The following is an 11,687-nucleotide window of genomic DNA, read 5'->3' as shown; positions in this document are numbered from 1 at the left end:
TTTTGCCAATAGTTTCCCAAGGCAGATTCTCCAGATTGTTGTAGGAGAGGTCCAGATCTTCGAGAGATACGATAAAGTCATCAAATGAGTCAGCTGCGATGTAATGCAGCTGGTTGTTGCTAAGGATCAGGTGTCGGAGATTGATTAGGCCATTGAAGTGCTCAGGGTTGACTCTGGTCAGTCTGTTACTGTCCAGGTGTAGAGCCCGAAGACCGCGGAGGTCACCAAAGGTGAGAGGCATGATCTGGCTGATTGTATTCCTCGACAACGTGAGGTGGACAAGGCTGGTCATGTTGGCAAAGTCTTTCCTCTTCACCGTGGTGATGAAGTTATCGGTGAGGCGCAGCTCCACCGTCCTCCTGTCGATAAATGGAGGCACAAAGAGTAGCCCAGTTTTGGCACAGAGGATGGAGAGGGAAGGGGAGAGGTTCTGGCAGATGCAACGCTTTGGACAAAGCTGAGCCTTGACAGTCAAACTGAGCAGGAGCAGAGAGAAGAGGAGCCTCTCCATGATCAATCAGATCAGAAAGCTGGGAAAACAGAACAACAGGCAATTAGTAATACTTTCAGGATGTCTTGAAAAAGACAATGCATGCTTAACATTTTATTTGCAAATAAATAGCATTTATTACTTCCAACCTAAACTAATACTTTTTATTACATTGTGTGCTCTACTTAATGCATATGCAATGGGCTCCCTAATGAACCAACAAACTTGAGCTGTAATCAGACAGGAAGATGAAGAGGTCATTCATAACGACCTCCAATCTACGCTGCTATTCAATTGCAATGTGGATCGCAGAATCTCTACACTGCAGATAGGAGGCTATTTGGCCCATCGTTCTACAGCAGACCTGCAGAGAACATCTACCCATTCATCCCTGTAACCCTGCATTCCCATGGTTAACCCACACATCCCTGTAACACTATGATGCTGCCTGACCTGCTGTGCCTTTCCAGCACCACTCTAACCTTGACTCTGATCTCCAGCATCTGCAGTACCCACTCCTGCCTAGGCAATTTAGCACAGCCAATTCACCAAACCAGCACATCTTTGGACTGTGGGAGGAAACCGGAGCACCCGGAGGAAACCCACGCAGACTCGGGGAGAATGTGCAAACTCCACACAGACAGTTACCCGAGGGTAGAATCAAACCTGGGTCCATGGTGCTGCGAGGCAGCAGTGCTAACCATTGAGCCATTGTGATTGATCTTTCCAAATTCCTTTCTCTCACGTTTGCTCCATTCTCCATATTATTATCATACAGAATTCCAGAGTTTTGCAAAACCATAGATGTGTTTTTTTTTGTATGAAGATAGTCCTGATCTTTTTATAAGTTATATAGGGAGTTAGAATTTCCTTAAATTTCTTTCCATTTGCTTCCATATTTCCACTGCCCATCAGCCATTGAATTCCAAAAGATTTCATTTCAAGCTCTGATGAAGAGTCATTTACATTCAAAACGTTAGTTTGCTCCCTCCCTATGGATGCTGCCTGACCCACTGTGATCTCCAGCATTTTTTTTATTTTCAGTACAGTTTCCAGCATCTGCAGTAATGTGCTCCTGGACCAAACCACTTCCTGATGAAGGGCTTTTGCCTGAAACATTGATTCTCCTGCTCCTCGAATGCCGCCTGACCTGTACTTTTCCAGCACCACACTCTCCACATTAATAGATTAATCCAACTCACTTGCTTCCCTTACACTGATTTCTCCTTAAAGTAGGATAATTAAACACATTCCAACTCTAACCAAAATTATTCCCCAATTAACCTGAATTCCTTTATTGAGGACATTAAAGCACGGCAAACATATGAATCACTTGAGAGGTTTCTATTATGGGCGGCACGGTGGCACAGTGGTTAGCACTGCTGCCTCACAGCGCCAGAGGCCCTGGTTCAATTCCTGCCTCAGGCGACTGACTGTGTGGAGTTTGCACATTCTCCCCGTGTCTGCGTGGGTTTCCTCCGGGTGCTCCGGTTTCCTCCCACAGTCCAAAGATGTGCAGGCCAGGTGAATTGGCCATGCTAAATTGTCCATAGTGTTAGGTGAAGGGGTATGGGTGAGTTGCGCTTTGGTGGGTCGGTGTGGACTTGTTGGGCTGAAGGGCCTGTTTCCACACTGTAAGTAATCTAATATAAAGTCACCTTATATAGGTTCCAGGATAGCAGAGAGTCTGACGAGGGCTGATTGTTCCATTAATAAATGTGGTGCCTACCGTTGGTATAATCTGTTTTTATTTTATTGGATTCCCCGATCCCAGCACATTCCCAATCACTGGGTACAGTTCCTTGAACATTGTCTTACCTCCCCTCCCTTGGTCAGCTGATCATTCTGCTTGTGAATCTGTTTGTCTGTTTATCTAAATAAAAACTCAAAGAACTGCGGAGGCTGGAAATCAGAAACAAAAACAGAAGTTACTAGAAAAGTTCAGCAGATCTGATATCTCTCCACAAATGCTGCCAGACGTGTTGAGTCAGCAATGGCAATCTGCTGAGCTTTTCCAGCAATTTCTGTTTTTTTATTTTCTCTATTTATCTTATTTGAAAGAGTTCAACTCTGATTCTGCCCTCAGTGAACCCACTCATATCCTATTTTCTTCAATAAGTGTCAGTGGATAGTGATGAGGACAAGGAAACATTTCTGTGACTTTGTCCCTAATTAACCAAATGGGAATGAGTTCTGCTTCAAAACAACTTAATTCACCAGACTTGGCCATAACTTCGTTCACTGTTACTTCAGTCTCTCTCTCCCCATCTCTTGCCTGTAATCTCTACACATGGCGTCAAGAATACTATGGGATACATTAGGATCTCAGCAATGTTGCACACCTCTGAATTAATTCCTGGTATAAATTCACCTGCAGAGCTTTAAATCATGAACACTCCATGTAAGCTTTTGCCAAAGTACTATTTACATATCACCACTGTGATTGCTGACTCATCTAATCACCCTGTGAAATAGCATCTCAATTTTAAAATTCTCACGCGTGCTTTCAAATCCTTCCATGTCCTTGAGTATTCAGATCAGAAGGAGCATCCTGGCCCCAGAGCTGGGTGAGATCTCTGTGCTTCTCTAAGTGTATTCACTTGATTGTATTTGGTTTTAGTGTCCATGCCTTCAGCTGCCCCGGTCTCTCAGCTCTGGAATTTCTCCCGCTGAACTTCCCTGTCTCTGCCTCACTCTCTTTAAGAGTTTCCTTAATTTAGGGCTCTTTGATCGTTTTTCCTTCAGCCAGCTGCCCAAATGTCTCCTCGTGTCATTTTTGGTGTCAAATTGTATCTGACAATGGTCCTGTAAAGTGCTTTGGGGCAGCCCACCCTTGGGTGACTGTTAATGTGTGGAGTTGGCACGTTCGCTTGGATCTTCCCACTGTCCAAAGATCCACCTTTGGTGAATTGGCCAAACTAAACTGTCCATAGTGTTCAGGAGTGTGCAGGCCAGGTGGCTTAACCATGGAAAATGCAGGATTACAAAGGTATAGTAGGGATATGGGTCTGGATAGGATGTCTTCAGAGGGTCAGTGTAGGACTTGATGGACTGAATGGCCCGCTTCCACACTGGCAATCCTATGGTCCTATGATTTTCTGAAATACTAGATCCTAAATATATGTAAGTTACACTGTTGTTTGAGGAAGGTAGTATTGCTCTCTGTTATTTCAGGAAATGGTTCTGGAAGAGTTAATGTTGAGGTTGCATTAGCTCCACCCAATCTGATGATGTCACAGTCTCTGCATGCAGAAACAGACAGCTCTGTGTGAAATTGTGATGAAGAGAGATGCAACATTTCTGGGTCCTAATGCCTGTAATTATGTCTGACTTGTTAATGTGAATTGTACCTTAGTTATCATGCAATAAACAATAAACTAAACTATTTTGTAGAACTAGTTCCTCTTCTTGTTAAGACGCTGGAGTGTCAAAAAGTATGGTGCTGGAAAAGCACAGCCAGTCAGGCAGCATCCAAGGAGCAGAAGAGTTGGCATCATCAAGAGCACCATACTTTTGACTCTGATCTCCAGCGTCTGCAGTCCTCACTTTCTCCAATACTCTAGAGTGATCTAACTTCTACCACTGATTAACTAGCCTGGTGCCTAGATCTAGCAGAGAGAAAGAAGGATTAGTAACAGTGAACTATCTCAATCACAAACCACCAGTTACTGGAAACCGGAAAACATGACATTGATTTTTGGAACTAACAAAACCAAAGGTGATGCTGTTACTGGACAAGTCAGATCCCAGATTGAAATCAACTTGATAGATCAGATTTTGTTTTCTTTTTTTATTTAACACTGCGATACTTCACCGAAAGGCCGCAGATTTAGTTTTAAAGATAAAATGGAAGGTTATTACATAAAAGGACTGAAGATAAAACAAAACAAAGCAAGTGAATTATATAATTTGAAAGATTTCAAAACAGACAGCAAAATGAAATTCCATTTATCCCACACCATCCCTTAACACTCCTCAAATACCAGGAGTGTTCCCTTCAATACTGTGACTACAGGCTTGAATGAATAGTTTATTTCAATTCCTGGGCTTGAGAGTTTGATAGCCTGTTCTTTGATCATTCATACAACTGAGTTGAGACCTTCTTAGCTTCAAATCATCTCTTCCCAGGGTTTTGACCAAACACTCCTGGTCTAAACTAACTCTTTCTGCGGGAGAAACTCTACTACTATTGAACCCCAGCTGCTTCTTCCATGAACTGCCAACAAAGCTTTCCATCCTGTGGGTTTTTCTTATGCAATACTATCAATTCTTGATTCTCCAAAACCAAAAGCAAGTGACGAGAATGGAATAGATAGCCTTCAGATTGGTTCCATAGGTTGGCACAACATCAAGGGCTGAAGGGCCTGTATTGTGCTGTAATGTTCTATGTTCTATGCAAATGTTTGCTCTCTCTGATGATGAAACTCTCACAACACAAACTCACATGATCACTGCAGGATTAAAGGATTGGACACTCTGGAGGCAGGAAACATGTTTCTGCTGATGGGTGAGTGCTGAACCAGAGGATACAGCTTAAAAATATGGGATAGACCATTTAGGACAGAGATGAGGGGAAACTTCTTCACTCAGAGAGTGGTGGGCTTGTGGAATGCTCTGCCCCAGATGGCAGTGGAGGCCCAGTTTCTTGATTTGTTTAAGAAAGAGTTGGATAGAACTCTCAAGGATTGTGGATCAAGGGTTATGGAGATAAGGCAGGAACAGGATACTGATTGAGGATGATCAGCCATGATCATATTGAATGGTGGCGCGGTCTCGAAGGGCAGAATGGCCTACTCCTGCATCTATTGTCTATTGCTTCCCAATTGCCTGCTCTCTGACACATTCTGGCCTTAAACCATGATTCTAAATAGACCGAAAAGTTAATTATTAAACTCCTCCTCCATGTTGACCAAAATCCACATGCCACTAATTCAAAATCCAAAGGTTGGTGCACAATGACACCTCAGGAGGCTAAGGAAATGTGGCATAACCATAAGGACTCTTACCAATTTTTATAGATGGACCATAGAAAATATTTTATTTGAATGGATCACAGTGTGGTTTTGGCAACTGCTGTGCCCAGGCACGTAAGAAACAATAGAGAATTGTGAACACAGCCCAGTCCATCATGCGAACTAGCCTTCCACCCATTGGCTCCATCCATACTTTCCACTGCCTTGGGAAAGCAGTCACCATCATCAAAGATCTCTCCCATCCCGGTTATAATCTCTTCCAACCTATTCTGTCAGACAGGAGATACAAAAGTCTAAATGCACATATCAACCGATTTAAGAACAGCAACTTCCTGCTACTATTAGACTGCTGACTGGACCTCTCAATTTTCAAATCTAATGTTGATCTTGTTTTTATGCACATTTTCTACAGGTTTATCATTGTATTCCTCACTCTGTTCTATCGCCTGAATGCACTTTGTATGGTATGAACTGCCTGTATTGCACACAAAACAAAACATTTCACTGTAACTACATACATGTGACAATAATAAATTACATCAAATCAGATAAGGCATGACTGTAAATGACAAGATAGTTATGTTGATGGCAATAGCTGAATTTTAATTTTCAGAAACATGAACAGAGAAGGAAGGAAGGTAGCACATCAGAAACATAACAGTTTCTGGTGCCCTGAATCTGAATTCCTGAAAGATTAGCAGGAGCAGGTTTAATGAAAATCTGGTTTGGTTCCAATATTTAAATATTTAAAGTAAACCTGTGACAGTCAGAACTGAGGCATCATAAAGATGTCATAACAAGAATGTCAAAGATGGAAACACAAGACTGGCTCGTGCTGTTCAATACAGCCCTCAATGTGATCGAGTGGTCTGGAAGACTAACAGGAAGGTGACATTGACTGTGGAGCAAACAGTTCAAGTCTAAGTGACTAAGGAGCTCAGCAGCAGAAAGGTGGTGCAGGATTCAAACCAACAAGAGGTTTAATGACTAGAGGGAGGGAGTAAAAGTGAGGGGTGGGCACTTTCAAGGTCAAGCACTCTCCCTCTGTCTCCCCAAGCCTTGTTGTGCACAGCACCCTGTACACCAGCAAAACCTTGTAGGTGGACCCTACCCTATCCCTTCCTATCTTCCCCTGATCTGCCATCATTGACACTTAGTCGAGAGTGTGGCACTGAAAAAGCATAGCAGGTCAGGCAGCATCCGAGGAGCAGGAGAGTCGACGTTTTGGGCAAGAGCCCTTCATCATTGACACTGACCTCATCCTATTGCCTTGTCATACCCATCCCTCCTAGTGACCCTCCACCAATGTCGTCCTACCATCATCTTGCCTCAGCTCAATTCTTTAGGAAGTTACAGCCCTAGAGAAGTCAGAGAATTGTGGGTGATCATTGTGTTGTTGTTACCCGGACAGCAGAGAGGAAGTACACAAGACAACAGCGGTCACCACATGAATGGTCAGTGACAGAGTGGAGGTGACAGAATAAAGTAGACACATGGCGTACATCGCTCACTCATGTTGCTCAGATCTCAGTAGCCAATGGGCCAACTCGGTCAGAACCCTTTCACCTTACCAGAAAAAACCAAAGAACTGTAGTTGGTGGAAATTAGAAACAAAATCAGAAATCACTGGAATAACTCAGCAGGTCTGGCAGCATTTGAAGAGAGAAAGCAGAGTTAGCCTTTCAGTGACCCTTCTTCAGAACTCACTTCTCACGTTGTATGTTCTGAATCATGTCTTCAGTCTCCCACTTACTCTGCAAGGCTCCCTCAGAATGTGGGGTGCAGGGAAAGATAAGGGGTCACTCACCCCGGGGGCACGGGGGGGGGGGGGCGGGGAGGGGATGTGTCACATGACTGGGGGGACACTCTGCATCATGACAAACACACACAGCGATCAGGTTGTGGCAAACATGGTGAAGCTCATCTCACAAGTGAGCAAGAGAGAGTGGAAGAGGGAGGGAGACAAAGAAAATAAGGGAGACAGACAGCAATAGAGATTCAACATCAGAGGCTGCAGAACTCTCTAAGCTCTGCACAGCTTGATGTAAATCTTCATGATTTGGAGGTGCTGGTGTTGGACTGGGGTGTACAAAGTTAAAAATCACACAACGCCAGGTTATAGTCCAACAGGTTTAATTGGAAGCACACTAGCTTTCGGAGCGACGCTCCTTCATCCCAGCTATCTATTGAAGTAGCAGCGCTCCGAAAGCTAGTACTTCCAAGTAAACCTGTTGGACTATAACCTGGCATCGTGTAATTTTTAACGATGGTGAAAGTAAGGACAGCAGATGCTGGAGATTAAGAGTGGCGTGTGTGGTGCTGGAAAAGCACAGCCGGTCAGGCAGCATCCGAGGAGCGGGCGAGTTAATGTTTCAGGCAAAGGCCCTTCACCAGGAAACGATGTAAATAATGTGAGCCTTAAAGACCATTCAGGAGAACCACCCCAGAATAGCACAAACATCATCTGTGGTGGTATCAGTTTTTCCAAACGATTGGGGAAGCTCCTTTTCCCCCAATTGCCATGATGGCCCCAGGCCATTGGACACATTTGAATTCCCGCAGCAGGAATACTCCGTGCATGCTGGTGGACAAGGAATGGTCTCCTCACAACGTCTGCCTCAGAAATGGGATGATCTTGGGAGAGCAGCAGAGCTGGCTGATCTGATAAACATTGAGAATTATATGGATATGTACTTGAAATGTCATAATGTTCGCAGTTATAGACCAGGTGCTGGCAAGTAGAATGAGTGTTGATTGGTCAGTAGGGTCGATAGGCTGAAGGGTTTCGTCTGTGCTGTAGGACTCTTGGTGAATGGAACCCTGGGTGCACCATCAATGGGAAACTGGTGGAATAGGACAGAAATAGGGAGTCTGCTCAGAAAACCCCAATCCCAGCCACCTCCCCAGTCACAGCCACACATCTTGTGACCTTCCCAATGGCCACAATCACCCTGACACAGGTACATGTGAGCTGAAAATGTGTTGCTGGAAAAGCTCAGCAGGTCAGGCAGCATCCAAGGAGCAGGAGAGTCGACGTTTCGGGCATGAGCCCTTCTTCAGGAATGCCTCAACCGTTCCAGAATCTTCCCTTTCTCCTACAGGTACATGTCAATCAACCTTGACTCCAAAACCCAGATGATATTAGAAAGGGAAGTCTGAGCAGATAAAGCAAGGATGTGAGCAGCCAGTCTCCACCTCTGTCCGGGAGACATTCTTGTTTCAAGTTCCATTGTGTTCTGCAGTTGACCTTTCACACACTTTTGGCAAGTAAAATATTTATATGAATCTGTTTCCCACCTGTCCCCAGCATCATTCAAACCATGAGTCATGAAATCTGAAACGATGAAGTATAAATGATCCCAGTGTGAGCAGAATTCTTTGGCTAAATTTCCTGGATTCCCATGAGTGAAGCTGGGTTAATGAATTTACTGAAATGTGGAAGAAATTGTTAATACTTCAATCGGAGCCATACTCAAGCAGAGAGACACTGGCAAAGGAATATTCACAACCTCTTCTCATCAACATGTGATCCTAAAAGGGTGTGAATCTTCCAATCAGTCTTTCAGCTTTTCCATCAAAAGATAATAGCTGAAACTTGAAACCATAAACTGATGGATTAGCTTTCCAACATCTCATTAACATGACAGCGTGAAGCTTCCTCATTAACCAAAGCTGAATCTGTTCCATTTTGTCTCACTGATACCTGGTGCATTAGCAAGGTCTATCGGAACATTTCGAAAAGTCTCCTAGTGCTGGGATTGCAAGCTTTCAGCGAATGCAATAAATCACTGAACACGTCGAGTCAATTGAAGGGTTCAGCTTCAGTAATTTTAGTGTTTATTACATATTTATGGAACACACTTGTCAATGGCCCACAAATACAGCAATTATATTTCATCCATTTCACAATGTTTCATGAGTTTTCAGCTGGTGAGAGTTATAATCACATTAAAGCTGAAAGACACCATCCATTCAGTTTCTTGTCTTGATGAACCGTGCTGGAATGTTGAAACAGAACAATGGGACATATGGGCTATCCCCGGTCCACAGAGATGGCTCTAAGTTCCGGTAGTTCAACTCACTCGACACTAATGCTTCCGACCAGTTCACTTTGTGTGAATTCTGATGGGCTGGAGGTCTTGGAGTTTCTTTTAGTGCAAAAGTCTCAACAGGCAATTATCCTAAACACAAATTGACATTGTTCTTTAAGAGCTGCATATTGAGCGATGTGAAAACTGACACAACATTTCACTTTGGTTTGATCCCCACAGATTGTATGTCTATGCTGGGAGACAGCCTGGTCTAGGAGGGGTCGAGGGGCGTGGTGGCTCAGTGGTCAGCACTGCCTCACAGCACCAGGGATCCGGATCCGATTCCAGCCTTGGGTGACTACCTTATAAAGTTTGCACATTCTCCCCATGTCTGTGTGGGTTTCCTCCAGGTGCTCCAGCTTCCTCCCACAGTCTCAGGGTTAGGTGGATTAGCCATGAAAACTGGGGTGGGGTGGGTCTGGGTGGGATGCTTTTCAGAGAGTTGGTGTGGACTTGATGGGCCAAATGGCCTGCTTCCACACTGTAGAGATTCTATGAAGTTGAACAATTCCAACCAGGAAGCCAGCCAGTCAGGCAGCATCCAAGGAACAGGAGAATCAATGTTTTGGGCATAAGCCCTTCTTCAGGAATGAGGAGAGTGTGCCAAGCAGGCTAAGATAAAAGGTAGGGAGGAGGGGCTTGGGGGACGGGCATTGGGAATGCGATAGGTGGAAGGAGGTCAAGTTGAGGGTGATAGGCCGGAGTGGGGATGGGGGCGGAGAGGTCAGGAAGAGGATTGCAGGTCAAGAAGGCGGTGCTGAGTCCGAGGGTTGGGACTGAGACAAGGTGGGGGGAGGGGAAATGAGGAAGCTGGAGAAATCTGCATTCATCCCGTGTGGTTGGAGGGTTCCTAAGCAGAAGATGATGCGCACTTCCTCCAGGCGTGACAATACACCATAGAGTCCCAACCCTCGGAAACACAACGCCTGGAGGAAGTGCGCATCATCTTCTGCCCAGGAACCCTCCAACCACACGGGATGAATGCAGATTTCTCCAGCTTCCTCATTTCCCCTCCCCCCACCTTATCTCAGGCCCAACCCTCGAATTCAGCACCGCCTTCTTGACCTGCAATCTTCTTCCCAACCTCTCCGCCCCCATCCCCTCTCCGGCCTATCACCCTCATCTTAACCTCCTTCCATCTATCGTATTCCCAACGCCCCTCCCCCAAGTCCCTCCTCCCTACCGTTTATCTTAGCCTGCTTGGCACACCCTCCTCATTCCTGAAGAAGGGCTTATGCCCGAAACGTCGACTCTCCTGCTCCTTTGATGCTGCCTGACCTGCTGCGCATTTCCAGCAACACATTTTTCAGCTCTGATCTCCAGCATCTGCAGTCCTCACTTTTCCCAGGAAGCCAGTCAGTGCCAAATTAACACCTCCTACATTAAAGAATCATAAACATTTATTGCACAGATGGAGGCCATTCAGCACCCCCTCCCCACGTCTGTGCTGGCTTTTTCAGAGTGTTCTTCAATCGGCCCCACTCCTAACTCTTTCTTCATCACGTTAAACAATTTATTTTAAGTTTTTTTCTTATGAAATTCCCTTTTGAACATTCTGATTGGATCTGCTTCCAGGCAGCAGGTCACAAATCACAGAGATTGGATCTCCATGTGGGAGCCAATACGATGTTTTTGGTGGGCTGTTTGACCAAGAAGGCCATCACAGCTAAAGCTTCCTCATACGGTAACCATCAAAAACAAGCCCAGCATCAGGCAGCGGCAATACACCAGGCAGTGGCAATACACCAGACAGTGGCAATACACCAGGCAGTGACAATACACCAGGCAGTGGCAATACACCAGGCAGTGGCAATACACCAGACAGTGGCAATATGCCAGACAGTGGCAATATGCCAGGCAGTGGCAATACACCAGACAGTGGCAATACACCAGGCAGTGGCAGTATACCAGACAGTGGCAATATGCCAGGCAGTGGCAATACACCAGACAGTGGCAATACACCAGACAGTGGCAATATGCCAGGCAGTGGCAATACACCAGGCAGTGGCAGTATACCAGACAGTGGCAATATGCCAGGCAGTGACAATACACCAGGCAGTGGCAATACACCAGGCAGTGGTAATACACCAGACAGTGGCAATATGCCAGACAGTGGTAATACACCAGAGATTG

The 11,687-nt window shown here is 45.2% G+C and overlaps 1 protein-coding gene across 1 annotated transcript in view; it reads right to left on the bottom strand.

The window, feature by feature from the left end:
* Nucleotides 1-511, bottom strand: part of LOC132836611 (leucine-rich repeat and fibronectin type III domain-containing protein 1-like protein) — a 53,984-nt gene extending 53,473 nt beyond the window's left edge. The window contains exon 1 of the mRNA XM_060856003.1: nt 1-511. This exon is cut by the window's left edge and continues 874 nt beyond it. Within this exon, the coding sequence (XP_060711986.1) occupies nt 1-511 (511 nt within the window).
* Nucleotides 512-11,687: the final 11,176 nt, after the last annotated feature.

The sequence above is a fragment of the Hemiscyllium ocellatum genome, chromosome 47 (genome assembly GCF_020745735.1).
Source record: "Hemiscyllium ocellatum isolate sHemOce1 chromosome 47, sHemOce1.pat.X.cur, whole genome shotgun sequence".
In the NCBI taxonomy this organism is placed as follows: Eukaryota; Metazoa; Chordata; class Chondrichthyes; order Orectolobiformes; family Hemiscylliidae; genus Hemiscyllium; species Hemiscyllium ocellatum.
Note: the sequence above shows the minus strand (reverse complement) of the source record. Positions and strands in the feature narration are given on the sequence as shown.